At 42.0% G+C, this 20,000-nt stretch overlaps 2 protein-coding genes across 3 annotated transcripts in view; one reads left to right on the top strand and one right to left on the bottom strand.

Annotated features, from left to right (window-relative positions):
* acadsb (acyl-CoA dehydrogenase short/branched chain) overlaps positions 1-15,289 on the bottom strand; it is a 16,535-nt gene extending 1,246 nt beyond the window's left edge. The window contains exons 1-8 of the mRNA XM_083557519.1: positions 15,152-15,289; positions 11,174-11,300; positions 10,751-10,851; positions 9,581-9,787; positions 9,212-9,382; positions 8,961-9,086; positions 8,741-8,833; positions 1,344-1,433 (exon numbers count right to left, since the gene is read on the bottom strand). Coding sequence (XP_083413645.1) covers positions 1,344-1,433; positions 8,741-8,833; positions 8,961-9,086; positions 9,212-9,382; positions 9,581-9,787; positions 10,751-10,851; positions 11,174-11,300; positions 15,152-15,190 — 954 coding nt within the window. The 5' untranslated portion in view covers positions 15,191-15,289. The remainder of the gene's footprint in view (positions 1-1,343; positions 1,434-8,740; positions 8,834-8,960; positions 9,087-9,211; positions 9,383-9,580; positions 9,788-10,750; positions 10,852-11,173; positions 11,301-15,151) is intronic.
* A 304-nt stretch (positions 15,290-15,593) lies between these two features.
* Positions 15,594-18,968, top strand: LOC310734991 (zinc finger protein Pegasus-like). 2 transcript variants are annotated; one of them, XM_083557544.1, is made up of 5 exons: positions 15,594-15,655; positions 15,789-15,842; positions 16,301-16,494; positions 16,634-16,801; positions 16,941-18,968. In XM_083557544.1, the coding sequence occupies exons 3-5, from the start codon at positions 16,317-16,319 to the stop codon at positions 17,540-17,542; spliced, it is 948 nt and encodes a 315-aa protein (XP_083413670.1). In that variant the 5' UTR covers positions 15,594-15,655; positions 15,789-15,842; positions 16,301-16,316; the 3' UTR covers positions 17,543-18,968. The 2 variants fall into 2 exon arrangements, with proteins under 2 accessions (XP_083413670.1, XP_083413671.1); XM_083557545.1 differs by lacking the exon at positions 15,594-15,655 and having other exon boundaries at positions 16,307-16,494.
* Positions 18,969-20,000: the final 1,032 nt, after the last annotated feature.

Here is a 20,000-nt window from a genome sequence, read left to right as displayed (position 1 = left end):
TTGTCACATACACTCACCGGCCACTTTATTAGGTACACCTTACTAGTACCGGGTTGGACCTCCTTTTGCCTTCAGAACTGCTTTAAACCTTCGTGGCATAGATTCAACAAGGTACTGGAAACATTCCTCAGAGATTTTGGTCCATATTGACAATAGCATCACGCGGTTGCTGCAGATTTGTCGGCTGCACATCCATGATGCGAATCTCCCGTTCCACCACATCCCAAAGGTGCTCTATTGGATTGAGGTCTGGTGACTCTGGAGGCCATTTGAGTACAGTGAACTCATTGTCATGTTCAAGAAACCAGTCTGAGATGATTCACGCTTTATGACTGCTGGAAGTAGTCATCAGAAGATGGGTACACTGTGGTCATAAAGGGATGGACACGGTCAGCAACAATACTCAGGTAGGCTGTGGCGTTGACACGATGCTCAATTGGTACTAATGGGCCCAAAGTGTGCCAAGAAAATATTACAGCATTACACCACCACCACCAGCCTGAACCGTTGATACAAGGCAGGATGGATCCATGCTTTCATGTTGTTGACGCCAAATTCTGACCCTACCATCCGAATGTCGCAGCAGAAATCGAGACTCATCAGACCAGGCAACGTTTTTCCAATCTTCTATTGTCCAATTTTGGTGAGCCTGTGCGAATTGTAGCCTTAGTTTGCTGTTCTTAGCTGTCAGGAGTGGCACCCGGTGTGGTCTTCTGCTGCTGTAGCCCATCCGCCTCAAGGTTCGACGTGTTGTGCGTTCAGAGATGCTCTTCTGCATACCTCAGTTGTAACAAATGGTTATTTGAGTTACTGTTGCCTTTCTATCAGCTCGAACCAGTCTGGCCATTCTCCTCTGACCTCTGGCATCAACAAAGCATTTGCGCCACCAATATCTGCCGCTCACTGGATAGTTTCTCTTTTGCGGACCATTCTCTGTAAACCCTAGTGATGGTTGTGCGTGAAAATCCCAGTAGATCAGCAGTTTCTGAAAAACTCAGACCAGCCCGTCTGGCACCAACAACCATGTCACGTTCAAAGTCACTTAAATCACCTTTCTTCCCCATTCTGACACTCGGTTTAAACTGCAGCAGATCGTCTTGACCATGTCTACATGCCTAAATGCATTGAGTTGCTGCCATGTGATTGGCTGATTAGAAATTTGCGTTAACGAGCAGTTGGACAGGTGTACCTAATAAAGTGGCCGGTGAGTTTACATACATACATACATACATACATACACACATATGTATATATATATATACAGTATATGGTGTGTGTGTGTGTGTGTGTGTGTGTGTGTGTGTGTGTGTGTGTGTGTGTGTGTGTGTGTGTGTGTGTGTTACCTGAAAATCAAAGATGCGTTTTCCGAACTGGACTCTCTGCTTGGTGTAGGGAACAGTGTGATCAAAACATCCCTGAGCCAAACCCAACATCTGTAATCACAACAACATCAGAGTCAGAGAGAGAGAGAGAGAGAGAGAGAGAGAGAGAAAGCGAGAGCGAAAAAGAGATTTTTTTTTTTTTTATAATCTTTATTGGACACAAGTCATATTAAATGCCAGAGGTCATCAAATAAATAGTTTGATAAATAAAATGATAATTAGATATAAATAAAATGTGACAGTTAAACGTTGGGGGGGGGGGTGATAGTTCTGGTGCAAAGTGCAGTTCTTCATCTTTTACAGAACACAGAGTTTCTTTACACCACCACACAGCCTCTAACACCTTCACATCCCCTATACTCTTATAAAAAAAAAAAAAATCAACCAGGATTCAGCATTTTGTGTCACTTTGTTTTTTTCTGCTCAGGTATGTGGCCATTTTTCGCTGCCCAAAAATAAAGTTAACCAGTTGGCACATGCACCTGTTTCTCCTGACGTACTTAAAACCAAGAATAAAACACTGTAGAGTAAAATTCACATTAGGGAACTTAAAATAAGTTTTAAAAGCTCAAACAGTGACTGTAACCTGGAGCAGAGAGCAAAAGCATGAAAAAGTTTCTCTCTGTGAACAGAACGAAGTCCTGTAGAACATCAGGGTTTAAAATACTAATAAAAGAGTTCAGAGAGATGATGCAGTGTAAAATCCTCCACTGGAGGTCAGCAGATTTTTTTGGTTAATGGTGGTTTGTACAGTGTCTCCACTCTGGTTTATGATCATCATTAAAACCAAGAACATTTCTCCACTGGGTGTCCACCCTCCCACTCAGTTTATTCTTATTTAAAACCTTAACACAGGCTCTGTAGAGCAGCTTCCCAAATGCTGTCCCAAAGTTCATCCATCACACCTTTAGAGGTCTGAAGCGATGTACAGCTGGGGAAAGGGTTCCTTCTCTACAGGACCGGTTTTCCCGATTTCATAGACCTTCAGCTGAACATGCTCCTCTGCTGTTAATGTAGACCTTCATCGGTGTAGAAGCTGGTTAGTGACACTCAGGGACCTGAGTCCTATACGTGCTGCAAGGTCCTCTCCTCATGACAGATTTGCCCCTGCGATGTTCACCAGCTCCTGGAGTGTGACGATCTTTGAGGAGATCAAAACCGGAGATGTCCAGTCAACTCCCGTAGACCAGGGGCTCCTCCAGCACCCAGTGTGATGTTCGACAACTCTTATTTCGTTTTTGAAATTTTAAAAGTCCCTGGTAAAAGGCTGGAAATATAGACACATCCAGCATGTTTGTAAAGTCAAGTCAAGTTTATTTCTATTGCGCTTTTCACAACAGACATTGTCTCAAAGCAGCTTTCAACAGTGAAGGTGAATGGTGTGCATTTATCCCTGATGAGCAGCCGTGGCGACTGTGGCAAGGAAAAACTCCCTTAGATGTTATGAGGAAAAAAATCTAACCCTAACTGTTACCCTAACCCTAACTGTAACCATATCAGCGAGTGCACCCTTCTCTAATACCCCTTAGAACGCTCAAGAGGGAAACAAGTCACTATTGACTTTTATAAAACTTTCAACATTACAATAAAAAACTCAGATAAATAAATACCCCTACCCTAACAGTAACCCTTACCCTAACTGTAACCCTAACCGTAACCCTAACTGTAACCCTAACAGTAATTGTAACCCTTACCCTAACCCTAACTGTAACCCTTACCCTAACTGTAACCCTAACCGTAACCCTAACTGTAACTGTAACCCTTACCCTAACCCTAACAGTAACCCTAACCCTAACTGTAACCCTAACTGTAACTCTTACCCTAACCCTAACTGTAACCCTTTCCCTAACTGTAACCCTAACCCTAACTGTAACCCTAACCCTTACCCTAACCGTAACCCTAACCCTTACCCTAACCGTAACCCTAACTGTAACCCTAACCCTAACTGTAACCCTTACCCTAACCCTAACTGTAACCCTAACCCTAACTGAAACCCTTACCCTAACCCTTACTGTAACCCTAACTGTAACTCTTACCCTAACCCTAACTGTAACCCTTACCCTAACTGTAACCCTAACCCTAACTGTAACTCTTACCCTAACCCTAACTGTAACCCTTTCCCTAACTGTAACCCTAACCCTAACTGTAACCCTTACCCTAACTGTAACCCTAACCGTAACCCTAACCCTTACCCTAACCGTAACCCTAACTGTAACCCTAACCCTAACTGTAACCCTTACCCTAACCCTAACTGTAACCCTAACCCTAACTGTAACCCTTACCCTAACAGTAACCCTTACCCTAACTGTAACTCTAACTGCAACCCTTACCCTAACTGTAACTGTTACGTCCCAGTAGATGTCCGTTTTTGTGGATGCTTTTCTCTCTCTTTATTGGTTCACCTTCCTGTCAATTTCTCAAGGTTCCTCCCCGGTTTGGACTGCTATTGGCTAGGGAGGAAAATCATCGTTTGTGACCTGACTGCACCTGTGGCCAAACCGGTCAGCTGCTGGAGTTTAAAAAGAAGGACTGCAGGAACGTTATAGAGAGAGCACCATTTGTTTATCGCATTGTTGTGTTTGAAGCATTAATTCTGTTTCTTGTATTTTTCCCTTTTAACTTGGTTTTGTACAATATTTGTTAAGTTAAAGTTAATGTTTATATTCTATATAACTTTGCGCTTTCCATAACAACCCTTGTGTTTTTCCCAGGAGTGTTGGGCAGGTAGTATGTCACGTGACTTACATCGTGCAACACGTAGATGATGTTATGTATAGAGACACTAGCTAGGAGTGTGCGCTGCTTCTGTATTTTGGGGAGTTTAGAGTAGGTAAGCTAGGGCGTGTAGAGGCGCAGGAAGAATTGTTTTGTTTAGTGTTAGGTTAATGGTTTATTACTGAGATAGTTGGGTTGGTTCTATTGTGTTCTTTTCTTTAGCGCCACTCTCCGCCTCTCTCTCCTGTGGGATTATTTATTATGTTTTGGTTTTTGATTAATGTGTAAATATTGTATATACTTTGCCATTCTCTTCTGTTCCTCATTGTTTGAATAAATCCTTTTTATATTATACTTGGTTTACGTGTCCTTTTCCCCGGCCTATTCACAGAATAGATCACACTATGAATGTTACAGCTTCCAACCCTAGACGAATAAAAAGAAGTCGTAACAGTAACCCTTACCCTAACCCTAACCCTAACTGTAGCTCTTACCCTAACTGTAGCTCTTACCCTAACTGTAACCCTAACCCTTACCCTAACCGTAACCCTTACCCTAACCGTAACCCTTACCCTAACTGTAACCCTTACCCTAACCGTAACCCTTACCCAAACCGTAACCCTAACCCTAACCGTAACCCTTACCCTAACCGTAACCCTTACCCTAACCGTAACCCTTACCCATAACTGTAACCCTAACCGTAACCCTTACCCTAACTGTAACCCTTACCCTAACTGTAACAAACGCACACCATTCACCTTCACTGTTGTTTTCTGTAAAGCTGCTTTGAGACAATGTCTGTTGTGAAAAACGCTATACAAATAAACTTGACTTGACTTGTAACCCTTACCCTAACTGTAACCCTAACTGTAACCCTTACCCTAACCCTAAATGTAACCCTAACCCTTACCCTAACTGTAACCCTTACCCTAACCCTAAATGTAACCCTAACCCTTACCCTAACTGTAACCCTTACCCTAACCCTAAATGTAACCCTAACCCTTACCCTAACTGTAACCCTTACCCTAACTATAACCCTTACCCTAACTATAACCCTTACCCTAACTATAACCCTAACTGTAACCCTTACCCTAACCCTTAACCTAAGTGTAACCCTAACCCTAACTGTAACCCTTACCCAAACTGTAACCCTAAATGTAACCCTAACCCTAACTGTAACCCTAACCGTAACCCTAACCCTAACTGTAACCCTAACTGTAACCCTTACCCTAACTGTAACCCTTACCCTAACCCTAAATGTAACCCTAACCCTTACCCTAACTGTAGCTCTTACCCTAACTGTAGCTCTTACCCTAACCGTAACCCTTACCCTAACCGTAACCCTTACCCTAACCGTAACCCTTACCCTAACTGTAACCCTTACCCTAACCGTAACCCTTACCCGAACCGTAACCCTAACCCTAACCGTAACCCTTACCCTAACCGTAACCCTTACCCTAACCGTAACCCTTACCCATAACTGTAACCCTAACCGTAACCCTTACCCTAACTGTAACCCTTACCCTAACTGTAACAAACGCACACCATTCACCTTCACTGTTGTTTTCTGTAAAGCTGCTTTGAGACAATGTCTGTTGTGAAAAACGCTATACAAATAAACTTGACTTGACTTGTAACCCTTACCCTAACTGTAACCCTAACTGTAACCCTTACCCTAACCCTAAATGTAACCCTAACCCTTACCCTAACTGTAACCCTTACCCTAACCCTAAATGTAACCCTAACCCTTACCCTAACTGTAACCCTTACCCTAACCCTAAATGTAACCCTAACCCTTACCCTAACTGTAACCCTTACCCTAACTATAACCCTTACCCTAACTATAACCCTTACCCTAACTATAACCCTAACTGTAACCCTTACCCTAACCCTTAACCTAAGTGTAACCCTAACCCTAACTGTAACCCTTACCCAAACTGTAACCCTAAATGTAACCCTAACCCTAACTGTAACCCTAACCGTAACCCTAACCCTAACTGTAACCCTAACTGTAACCCTTACCCTAACTGTAACCCTTACCCTAACCCTAAATGTAACCCTAACCCTTACCCTAACTGTAACCCTTACCCTAACTATAACCCTTACCCTAACTATAACCCTAACTGTAACCCTTACCCTAACCCTTAACCTAAGTGTAACCCTAACCCTAACTGTAACCCTTACCCAAACTGTAACCCTAAATGTAACCCTAACCCTAACTGTAACCCTAACCGTAACCCTAACCCTAACTGTAACCCTAACTGTAACCCTAACCCTTACCCTAACTGTAACCCTAACCCTAACTGTAAGCCTAACCCTAACTGTCACCCTAACCCTAACTGTCACCCTAACTCTTACCCTAACTGTAACCCTAACTGTAACCATTACCCTAACTGTAACCCTAACCCTAACTGTTACCCTAACTGTAACCCTAACCCTAACTGTTACCCTAACCCTAACTGTAACCGTAACCCTTACCCTAACTGTAACCCTTACCCTAACCCTAAATGTAACCCTAACCCTTACCCTAACTGTAACCCTTACCCTAACTATAACCCTTACCCTAACTATAACCCTTACCCTAACTATAACCCTAACTGTAACCCTTACCCTAACCCTTAACCTAAGTGTAACCCTAACCCTAACTGTAACCCTTACCCAAACTGTAACCCTAAATGTAACCCTAACCCTAACTGTAACCCTAACCGTAACCCTAACCCTAACTGTAACCCTAACTGTAACCCTTACCCTAACTGTAACCCTTACCCTAACCCTAAATGTAACCCTAACCCTTACCCTAACTGTAGCTCTTACCCTAACTGTAGCTCTTACCCTAACCGTAACCCTTACCCTAACCGTAACCCTTACCCTAACCGTAACCCTTACCCTAACTGTAACCCTTACCCTAACCGTAACCCTTACCCGAACCGTAACCCTAACCCTAACCGTAACCCTTACCCTAACCGTAACCCTTACCCTAACCGTAACCCTTACCCATAACTGTAACCCTAACCGTAACCCTTACCCTAACTGTAACCCTTACCCTAACTGTAACAAACGCACACCATTCACCTTCACTGTTGTTTTCTGTAAAGCTGCTTTGAGACAATGTCTGTTGTGAAAAACGCTATACAAATAAACTTGACTTGACTTGTAACCCTTACCCTAACTGTAACCCTAACTGTAACCCTTACCCTAACCCTAAATGTAACCCTAACCCTTACCCTAACTGTAACCCTTACCCTAACCCTAAATGTAACCCTAACCCTTACCCTAACTGTAACCCTTACCCTAACCCTAAATGTAACCCTAACCCTTACCCTAACTGTAACCCTTACCCTAACTATAACCCTTACCCTAACTATAACCCTTACCCTAACTATAACCCTAACTGTAACCCTTACCCTAACCCTTAACCTAAGTGTAACCCTAACCCTAACTGTAACCCTTACCCAAACTGTAACCCTAAATGTAACCCTAACCCTAACTGTAACCCTAACCGTAACCCTAACCCTAACTGTAACCCTAACTGTAACCCTTACCCTAACTGTAACCCTTACCCTAACCCTAAATGTAACCCTAACCCTTACCCTAACTGTAACCCTTACCCTAACTATAACCCTTACCCTAACTATAACCCTAACTGTAACCCTTACCCTAACCCTTAACCTAAGTGTAACCCTAACCCTAACTGTAACCCTTACCCAAACTGTAACCCTAAATGTAACCCTAACCCTAACTGTAACCCTAACCGTAACCCTAACCCTAACTGTAACCCTAACTGTAACCCTAACCCTTACCCTAACTGTAACCCTAACCCTAACTGTAAGCCTAACCCTAACTGTCACCCTAACCCTAACTGTCACCCTAACTCTTACCCTAACTGTAACCCTAACTGTAACCATTACCCTAACTGTAACCCTAACCCTAACTGTTACCCTAACTGTAACCCTAACCCTAACTGTTACCCTAACCCTAACTGTAACCGTAACCCTTACCCTAACTGTTACCCTAACCCTAACTGTAACCGTAACCCTTACCCTAACTGTAACCCTAACCCTAACTGTAACCCTAACTGTAACCCTAACTGTAACCCTAACTGTAACCCTAACTGTAACCCTAACCGTATATTTTCTGCCGTATTCTCTGATAAAAATGGGGGAAAAAGATAACATTTGGCATTTCTGCGTGTAATTTATGACTATATCACTTTAATATTAATGTTTACACCAGGTTTATTTTTCAGTGCCTGCAATAATAATTATTACATACTCACAGGGCTGAAAATACAACAAACCAGTCAATATACTAAAGTGATTGTAGTTGTTAAATAAAAATGTCAGTCATGTTCATGCATTAAATAATTCCATCGTAATATACAGGCCTGACCTACAGAAAAGAACATTTTATGTTGAATCTATCAAATATTGTGTTGGTTATACTATACAATGATTTATTGCGTCTTTGTTGAATACAGAACATAAAGAGCGTAAAAAAAACTATTTCATAGTAAATCGTTATTGTGATATTGGTAAAAAAAATATATAATAAAATCACAATTAGATTATTTTCCAAAATTGTTCAGCCCTAGTTAACAGACCAATTTGTAGTGAGACAAATGGAGGCGGACAGACAGACGGTACCTGTGCTGCGATGCCGATTCTCCCCTCGTTCAGCATCCCGATGGCGTATTTGTATCCCTGTCCCACTTCACCCAGCACGTTCTTCTCACTCACCTGTACCACATTATACACACCAGTGACACATCTAACAAAGACCCTGAGAACATGTCTGTCTGTCTCTCTCTCTCTCTGTGTGTGTGTGTGTGTGTGTATGTGTGTGTGTGTGTGTGTGTGTGTGTACCGTGACGTTATCGAAGGCGAGCGAGCAGGTGGACGAGGCTCTCAGCCCCAGTTTGTTCTCCTTCTTGCCGATGTGAAGACCCTCGGTGTCCCGATCCACGATGAAGCACGTGATCCCTTTGTAACCCTGTAACCATTATACACACCATTTACACACATCTAACAGAGACCCTGAGAAAGTCTCGCTCTCGCTCTCTCTCTCAGTGTGTGTGTGTGTGTGTGTGTGTGTGTGTGTGTGTGTATGAGCCTCACAGCTGACAGATCTGCATTAGCCATGACCAGGAAGACTCCAGCATGCTCTGCGTTACTGATCCACATCTTGGACCCGTTAATGACGTACTGATCTCCACATTTCTCTGCTCGAGTTTTCAGAGAGAACGCATCGCTCCCAGATCCAGCCTCGGAGAGACAAAAACTCCCAATCTACACACACACACACACACACACACACACACACACACACACACACTCAGATTACTGGGTAAATAATACACAGTGTGTCTTAGTGAAGGAGGTGTGGCCTGTGTATCAGTCTCAATAATGAAGGCGTGGCCTGTGTGTGTCAGTCTCAGTAAAGAAGGCTTGGTCTGATCTCTAAGTGGTCTCTCGGTGGTCTCTCACCGTGTCGGAGGCGAGGCGAGGCAGATATTTGCGTTTCTGCTCCTCGGTGCCCAGTTTAATCATCAGTGTGTTGATCAGCGTGTTCTGGATGTCGCACAGCACCGATATGGACGGGTCCACCTTCGCCAGCTCCTCAATCACCAGGATGGAGGAGAAGAAGGAGGAGCCTGTACCACTGTACTCAGTGTCTATCTCAATCCCCATCAACTGCAACACACACACAAACAAACACACACACACACGCACACAGGGTAACCACACAACCACGCACACAGGGTAACCATTTCTGTAGAGTGTAAAATATCTCACATCACACACACACACACACACACACACACACACACACACACACACACACACACACACACACACGCACGCACACACCACTACCATGTTACAGTAGTGCGTAAAGTATCTCAGATCACACACACACACACACACACACACACACACCACCATGTTACTGTAGTGCGTAAAGTATCTCAGATCACACACACACACACACACACACACACACACACACACACACACAACCATGTTACTGTAGTGCGTAAAGTATCTCAGATCACACACACACACACACACACACACACACACACACACACACACACACACACCACCATGTTACAGTAGTGCGTAAAGTATCTCAGATCACACACACACACACACACACACACACACACACACACACACAACCATGTTACTGTAGTGCGTAAAGTATCTCAGATCACACACACACACACACACACACACACACACACACACACACACACACACACACACACACACACACACACACACACCACTACCATGTTACTGTAGTGCGTAAAGTATCTCAGATCACACACACACACACACACACACACACACACACACACACACACACACACACACACACCACCATGTTACTGTAGTGCGTAAAGTATCTCAGATCACACACACACACACACACACACACACACACACACACACACACACACACACACACACACCACTACCATGTTACTGTAGTGCGTAAAGTATCTCAGATCACACACACACACACACACACACACACACACACACCACTACCATGTTACTGTAGTGCGTAAAGTATCTCAGTTCACAGACACACACACACACACACACACACACACACACACACACACACACACACACACACACACTGACCCCCTGCTCGAACAGAGAGCTGATCACTTCCGGCTCCATCACAGAGTTTTCGTCCATTTTAGACACAAACGGAGCGATTCGTTCCTCAGCGTACTTCTTCACTGTTTACACAGAAACCCCACATCATTTACACTTTCAAAACAACACACACACACACACACACACACACACACACACACACACACACACACACACACTCTCAACTAGACATGAACTGATATGTAGTAATTAAACAAGTTTTTTTCTGTCATAAATCATATGACGTCTCTGTCTCTATAACCACGACTTCTTTCTTTCTTTTCTTTGCTTTCTTTATTTTTTGTCCTTTTATTTAATTGTTTTTCATCCTTTCCTCTCCTCCCTTCCTCCTCTCTGCTCCTCATCAGTTATATCAGATGAGGTTTGGGTTTGTATTGTTCTTACCCGAGTCCCTCATCATGGTCTCCTCCTCTGTGTAGGTCTGTAGGGGAGGAAACCCGGCGGCCGGAGAGGAAACGTGACGAATAAGCGGCCGACTTGAAGCCCATGGAGGCGTCAGCTGCCTGCTCACCTACACACATTAACCACAACATCATCATCACAACTGTTTACACACACACACACACACACACACACACACACACACAAACTCTTTCCTAAAAATCAGATACAAATTTTTTCATGGTGGTGAAAAAAAAACTTTTTCAAGTGTAACTTTGTTGATTTTCAATATAAAATTTAGTATCAACACAAAAAACAATCTGTAATAAATGCAGTTTCTGATAATTATACATTGTTTATTTAATTACTGAAGATTATATCAGAAAAATGACGTCCTTCCTGCTGTACACACATCCGAACCCTCTCCTCAAAGTTCTGCATCGCACCAACATTTATCTGGAACAGTAGCAATTTCTTCACGAATGGCAACTTTCTGCTAGTCTACTGTACAAATGTACACTTTTAGTTTGAGGTGACTCCAAAGAAGGAAAACACAGACCGATAAATCTAGTGAGCGTGTGGGCCAAGAAAAGGAGTCACGAGCACCCGTCATACATCTAGGGATAAGTCAAGTCAAGTTTATTTCTATTGTGCATTCCACAACAGACATTGGGGTGAAGGGAAAACTCCCTTAGATGTTATGAGGAAGAAACCTTGAGAGGAACCAGACTCAAAAGCAGAACCTCATCCTCATTTGGGTGACATCAAGAGTGTAATTATAGTCTTTAAACACTACAGAACACTGGAGAGTGAGAACTAACATGAGCACTGGAGTGTGTGATTATTACTGATGATCTTTCTACAGTCTTCTACAGTCATTTGTGGTTATAAAACTAGGAGCTACTGAGCAACTCATAAAATATCTCAACATCTGAGATCATCACAGATCCACCACCAGCTTCTCCATGCCAGAGCCTTTAAACACTCAAAGAGGTCCAGTGTCCAAACTCCACATGAGGTGGGATCCAAATGGTGCTGGTACGTCTCTAGATGGTTCAGGATGTTTGCGAGTTCGGCATCTACTTCTTCAAAGGTCCATAATCTTCATGATGTGGGACGTGACTGGAGCTGGAGGAACCTCAGGAAGCCTCGGGATGGGGAGAGAAAGAGAAGCAGTGGAGAGGAATTAGCGTAGCTGCTGTTCATGATATTAACAGCACAAGTTGATAATGTGATGTGATCAGATGTTCTGGAGCACAAGGTTGTGATGTGTGTTATATGTGTTATGTGTAGAACTCGCTAAAAACATACGTCTTTAATCTGCACTTAAACTGGGAGAGTGTGTCTGAGCCCCGAACACTGTCAGGAAGACTATTCCAGAGTTTAGGAGCTAAATGTGAAAATGCTCTACCACCTTTAGTGGACTTTGCTATTCTAGGAACTACTAGAAGCCCAGAGTTTTGAGATCTCAGGGAGCGTGACGGATTGTAGCGTGTTAGGAGACTGGAGAGATACATGGAGATAAACCATTTAGTGTTTTGTAGGTAAGTAGCAGGAGTTTGTAGTCGATACTTAACAGGTAGCTTGGAGAAGCACATTCCCCTTGGCGGTTGATATGTGCTACAGCGGTCATATTGCCTCAGAGCACCAGCACTTGATGCCCCTGCAAGCGAGGTAGGAAATGATTCAGAGCCTTCCACACAGTAAGGAGCTCCAAATAGTTTATATGGGCTGAGTGAAGTGTGTTTGGCCACACATCATTCACTGATCTGCCTTCCTTTGTGGTTCCCCACCCTGTTAAGCATCTGTCATTTCCGCAGCAGGAGATGAGGAGTTAAAATTAACTTCGTAAACACCGTCATTCTCAGAAGGCCTAGAGGCAGGACAAGGACATGTAAATTGAGACATGTGCAATATTGTAACCTTGCTCCTTCCCTGAAAGTACACGGTTAGTGTTACTAATCACTTTCTCTCTTGAATCGGCTATAATCAGCCGATTGTCTATGTATGTCAGGATCTTGAGACCCACTACTCTCAGTGGTGCAAGCCCCACCTCCGCGCACAGACAGAAAGACCTTGGACTTAGTGCGAGCACGAACAGAAGGACCATGAATTTGTAAGACATGCCTTGGTAAGCGAAACGAAGGAATCTCATGTACGGAAGATAGATGCTTATGTGGAAAAAAGCATCGCTCAGAACGATTGAGCAGAACCAATAGTTCTGTTTTATTGAACGTACAAGAGAATCGTGTAATATTCTAAAATTGTATTTCCTCAAATGTTTGTTCAACATTTTGAGATCCAGAACAGGACGGAGAAAGCTGCCCTTTTTGGGACCAGAAAATAGCAAGAGTAAACACGCTGATTGCTTAGATGCAGAGCTACAACTCGAACCGCCCCTTTTCAAGGGGCAAACTGAAGCCTGTAACCCCTTGTGATTGTGTGAATCACTTATCCAGGGGCTGACAAACACAGCCAGGCTGTCACATGACTCCCTAGCATAAAAAAAAAGTGAATGTCAACTGATGAAAGGTAGCACGTGCAGATGCCTTATCTTCCCACTTTGTCCTGGTCTGCCTCTGGATGATGCTCTCTTCGATTGGAGGCGACTCTGTGCAGCTGGGGATGTTTCTCATCAACGCCCTGGATCTCCATTAGATTACAAAGTAAGAACAGGAGCTTTGAGGATGAATTTGGATTTGGACTGTAGTTTATATCAACAGTCTGCTACACTGACTCAGGACTACAGTTTGCTCTGATCTTCATCACTGCACCTCAACATCATTTATCTGTAATAAATGGACATTCGGTGGAACCCAGATGAGGATGAGGTTCCCTCTTGAGTCTGGTTTCTCTCAAGGTTTCTTCCTTATACCATCTCAGGGGGTTTTTCCTTCACCACAGTCCCCACCGACTCGTTCATCAGGGACAAACTTACACTTATAAAGAACTTATTCACTTTTATCACCACATGATCTGTGTAAAGCTGCTCTGAGACAATGTTCATTATTAAAAGCTCAACACAAATAAACATGAAATTAATTGAATTGAATTGAATTATGCACTCAGGGAAGTGTGTGTCTGTCAAGCCAGACTTAGCAATTGTGTGCTTCTGCAGAGGTCAGGTACGGATGCCCTTCCCATAGGTGGATCTCAAACACGAGATGATGAAAGAGAACACGATGCTCCACGTTCCAATTGCCACTAAACCCTTTTGAACTTTTCACAGGCGGTGTGGGGGTCTCCGACCTTCACCTTCACAACTACTGCATATTTCAAAAACGTGGTTTTTCTGCACCAACCTGTACAAAGAACATCTGCAGAACTTTTTATTGGATTTTTTATTATGGGACATTCAGAAAAGTGTAATAAACTGGATCAGTCCTCAAGCTTTTCTGTTTATTGTACTCCTTTATGAAAAGATCAACTCTGGGGAATAATTTATTACTGCTGAGTTAATTTATTATTTACTTATTATTACTGTCCATCATTCCTGTCCTATTTATTACTCAACAGCTTCTGCAGATTTCTCTCTCTCTCTCTCTCTCTCTCTCTCTCTCTCTCTCTCTCTCTCTCTCTCTCTCTCTCATCATTACTCATTACCCTTTATAGATGAAACTGAATATTTAGTCAATAAAAAACAAAAGTTTCTTCTGCACATTATGCCATCAATATCGACAAACAGATAATTTGAAGAAAATAATGATTAAGCTGTATATAACTCTAAAAACATCAAAGAACATTTGTACAACATTCCACATCGTGGCAGGATTGATATAATATAATATATATATTCCTACTACAATATGCTATTAACGTCAGTAAGCTCATTTAGTTTATATATATATATATATATATATATATATATATATATATATATATATATATATATATATATATATATATATGCATGTATGTCGTTAAATGCAGTTTATTTAGCTTTTTAAACTAAGCAAAAGGTTTCCCAATTCATTTATTCACCTTTCCAAAGAACCTGAACAAGGGCGCCGCCATTTTCATAAAACTTGTTTACATACGGTTTATTCGTGTCCGGCGTTTAAAATATTCGTGTGAAACAGCGACACGTGTCGTTTTAAAAATGTATGTATTTATTTCACATACGCGTGTCTTTAAGCAGTATATTATAACACCAAACTTCACAGATCTTTTTACAGGATTTATTAAGTCTAATGATCTCTGGATTTAAAAATGCTGCCGTTTAATTTTTTTCCAGATAGGAACCAACGTTTTATTTTTCGCGAGGGGCCTGATTTAGGGGTTACACCACAATAGGCCACAATAGGACGTTTTCCTATCAAACCCGTAGTCGTGTGAATGTGTTGTGATTGGATTAAATCGAAGGCACACGCAGATTATTTGTCCAATCCTCTCGCGTGGTGAAATTTCTAACCAATCATCAGTCAGGAGGCGGGATTTTTAGAAAAGCGGGTAGGGAAAGAAAAAAGACGGGTTGAGCTGGTAAAGGTTAGCAATACGATTAGCTTTGGTTATTGTGTATATATTATATATTAAAACCGTTTTATTGGGAAAGTTAGGATCAGGTAACGTCTTGTTATTTTCTCGAATTTAATTTATAATGTTTTAATTAGATTTTCAGTCCGAATTTCCGGTTTATTTCTCGGCTGTTAAGTACCTGCTCACCGAGACACAGGTAAGCGTTAGCTTCACTTTTCTTTATCTTCATAAACCAATCAATAAAATAAAACAATAAAAAATAAAATGTCCCTAAATTGTACCCAAACTGCTTATATGTAATAAAAGAAAAGCGGAAATGTATTAATTTCACACATTTCTCACATTTAAATATCGTTTTGTTAATAAATAAATTACTCTGTAAACATAAATCAACAAAAGTAATTGAACATAAATATATTTATTATTAATAATAATAATAATAATAATAATAATAATAATATTAATAAAAATAAAATCCCATATGGGGGAAAAGAAGAGACGCCATATCCAGTGACGTATGGGGCCTAATTTGCATATAGCACTCTCATATTTACATAACCACGCCCACTATATTAAGGACTCCTATCTCCTGACTTTGTGTTTGTGTGTGTGTGTGTGTGTGTGTGTGTGTGTGTGTGTGTGTGTGTGTGTCAGTGTCAGGTCGGCGTAGATGCGGATCGAGCGTATAGAATCAGCGGCGCGTCCCGGTTGGACGATGAACGAGACTAAGGTGGAGCCTCTGGACTTTGTGAGGGACTTTCAGGAGTATCTGGACCAGCAGACGCATCACGTGAATGCGCTGTCGTCCTCCGTGAACGGGGAGAAGAGTGACGAGGACTTGCGGACGGGTAAAAGAGAGAAAAAGAGAAAAAGTTCAGGGCATTGATTGAAGAAATCAAAATATATTAGGGGTTAATGGGGGTGTGGCTTTGTAGGGAATTTTTATGTTATTTCTGAGTGTGTGTGTGTGTGTTGGGGGTGTTTCAGGTGTGTGCGAGGCGGAACACAGTGTGATGGATCACCTGGCGTCTGTCGAGGTGCGTCTAGACACAGACGGGTTCGAGAGGACGGGAGATGGAAAATTCCAGTGTCGTTACTGCACTTACGCCAGCAAGGGGCAGGCCCGCCTCATCGAACACATGCGCACACACACAGGTCCGACTCGGGGGGCGGGGCTTATACAGGGTCCCTTTATTTTCCTTTTAAGGGAAACTTTTACACTTGATCTTCTTTCCCTTCTTTCTTGTCCCAATGTCGTTCTTTTTATCGTTTTTTCCCGCCTCTGTGTGTGTAGGAGAAAAGCCTCACCGCTGTCAGCTGTGTCCGTTCTCCTCGGCGTACGAGCGACAGCTGGAGACGCACATGCGCTCGCACACGGGCGAGAAGCCGTACAAGTGCGAGCTCTGTCCGTTCCGCTGCAACGACCGCAGCAACCTCTCACACCACCGCCGCCGCCGCCACAAACTCCGCCACCTGACCAACGCCACGCAGACCAAATCCCAGCAGCTCTACATCCCCGACGACAAGCCCCTCCTCCTCCCCCAACCGCCGGCCAATCAGGAGCACGAGTGCAGCGAAGGCCCGCGCCCCTGTTCCCCCGGCCAGGACTTGGACGGCTACGAGAGGGATGTCAAAGGTCACGCTCTGACTCCTCCGTCTCAGGACCTTTCCGCCGATGCCCTCCTGAGTCCGGAATCTTCCCCGGCGCAGATCAACGCTCGGACGCTCTACTTCTGCCCGCACTGTCAGACCTACTTCGGCGACAACGTGCTCTACACCGTGCACATGGGTTGCCATGGTTACGACCAGCCCTTCCAGTGTAACGTCTGCGGCGTGCACTGCAGCGACAAGTACGACTTCGCCTGTCACTTCGCCCAGGGACAACACCGCAAGTGACACACACACACACACACACACACACACACACACACACACACACGTTTATTTATAAACCCGTATTTATGAGTCCATTTGTCTATATATCACTATTCATCTATATGTATATACACATATGTATATATGACACACCCACTTTCTGTTCTGTAGTCTTTAAGCCACACCTCCTCTCAGAGCTGGTCTCTAACGTATACTCATTTCAGTGTCTTAAAGCCACGCCTACTTTCATTTTTAAATACAGTCATTCTACCACATTTATCTGCTGCGTCATTTCAGTGACACAACTGCATCGTTTTTTATGCCACGCCCCCACTTTGACTTTAATATATATCATTTTTTGTTACGTTCCCATAGTGTTATAGTGTCATTTAAAAACACGCCCATATTTTTTTTAAACACAGCGTGTTGCAGTATCTGATTTAAAGGACACGTTCACTTTTACTCGTCTATGGTGACTTGAAAGCCACGCCCACTCATGAGACGTCCTAATATCTTTTACATCAAGACTATATTTACTTCTACGGTTTTCAAGCCACACCCACTTTAAAGCTTATTTTCATATCCAGGATTTAATATAAAAGCCACACCCTCTTAAACTGTCCTTATTTCCATATGCAGGATTAATATGAATGCCCGCCCACCTCTTCTATATTCTTGAAGCCACCCCCATTAATCGACTTTATAATGCCTATAACTATGGCTGGCTCTCAGACCACGCCCGCTCAACTCCGACCTCATTGTCATGCTATTGATGTAATTTAAATGATCTTTTCTGAGGCTCTCAAGCCACGCCCACTTAGAGCTGATCTCAGTTTTGTAATTTAAAAAACCACACCCATATTCTGTTTTGTTATTAAAGCCACGCCCATTCCGAGACATTCCTTTATTTAATTGCATTTTATTCTATGTTAAGCAACTCAGAGTTTTTATATTAATATTAATTACATCACACCCACTTCCACACCGTTTAAAGCCACACCCACTTCCAGCTGCTTTTAAATTTCCATATACGTTATTTTAAGGGCACGCTTACATAATTTTTTTAACTTTCCAAAAGCCACTCCCACTTAGAGCTGTGAGAATTGTTGTATGTGATCATCACTGACACGCCCACTTTCGGTGTGTTCTATAATTTTGAAGCTAGAGAAGTATGACCTCGGTATAAGCCCCACCCACTTATCTTCCCTCTGTTCATTTGCAGTATGAGATGAAAAGGCCACGCCCACTCAGATTCTCTAATCTTTCTTCATTCAACATTAATTTTAAGAACAAACTATTTTTAATGTTTAAAGACGTTCAGGCCACAAAAACTGTATTATTATTATTATTATTATAAAGAATTTAAATCATTCAATTAACTGTTTTTTTGTTGTTGTTCTGATTTACATTCAGATTTGAAATAATAAATTAAAAGGTTTTAGCTTGTGTTTTCACTGTTGGGTGATTTTATAAAAAAAAAAAAAGAAAAAGTGATTGAATTGAATTCTGTTTATTTTTACTTCATTTGAATTGAATATTTTATTTAAAAATATCTGGGGGTTTTGCTGAATGTCTTTTTTCTTTAATAAATTTGTTGAATTTTACACGTTTAGGAAAAAACTGATTTAATTTATTTTTACATTTTGGAACAATAACGGAGAAATGAAAGCAGTAAAACATCATCTGAACACAATCATGATGTAATATTGATTTGTTTATTTATGCAGAAAATAAATAAATAAAATACCAAACATGTCCAATTTCACTCTAAATCAATTAAAAAAGTAACAGTTTTACAGTTGTGTCGTGTAAATGAATTTAAGTGTAAATAAAATACTGTCAATGAACTGAGATGAACACAGAATGGAGCTTCATGTAGCGTTTCACCTTCAATAATATTAATATTTCAATAATACACTGTGGCCAAAAGTATCAGGACACCTGCCTTTTCCACCCTCATGTGGTTCTTCACCAAACATTTACCACAAACCTGGAGATGCACATTTGTCCTTCACTTAAACTAGGAGACCCAAAACGGCCACCACACTGCTACATGAAGATCTGCCTTACATGGGTTGGAGTGGAAGATCTGCCGCTGTAGAGCTCCAAAACTATTGAAGGAACCTCGTCACCTTCTCACCTCCATCACTACCTGACTTTACTACCACCCCCCTGTAGCTGCATGAATCTCCACAACAATGTAGTGGAACATCTGCCCAGAAAAGTGGAGGTTATTATAAGGAGAATAAATTTGGATCTTATTCTCAGATGTCCACAAACTTTTGGCCCCTAGAGTGTAACTGATTATCAGTAAATATTAATATAAATATCAGAATATAATATTAATAAAAAAATATACATTTATTTGAATATAATTAATTTAAATAAAACATTGTATTTTACGCAATTTATTTATTTAGTAAAAAAACAAAAGTGAAATGAATTTAGTCTTTTTATTTTCCTTTTTTTTAATTAATGA

The sequence above is a fragment of the Silurus aristotelis genome (genome assembly GCF_946808225.1).
Source record: "Silurus aristotelis genome assembly, chromosome: 12".
NCBI lineage: Eukaryota > Metazoa > Chordata > Actinopteri > Siluriformes > Siluridae > Silurus > Silurus aristotelis.
The sequence above is the reverse complement of the archived record's forward strand: the minus strand, read 5'-3'. Positions and strand labels throughout refer to the sequence as shown.

Excerpts from the sequence above, each read along its gene's own strand:
- LOC310734991 (XM_083557544.1), top strand. The coding sequence starts at position 16,317 with ATGCGGATCGAGCGTATAGAATCAGCGGCGCGTCCCGGTTGGACGATG. Across the intron at positions 16,495-16,633 it reads TGACGAGGACTTGCGGACGG|GTGTGTGCGAGGCGGAACAC; the intron begins GTAAAAGAGAGA and ends GGGGTGTTTCAG. Across the intron at positions 16,802-16,940 it reads ACACATGCGCACACACACAG|GAGAAAAGCCTCACCGCTGT; the intron begins GTCCGACTCGGG and ends CTGTGTGTGTAG.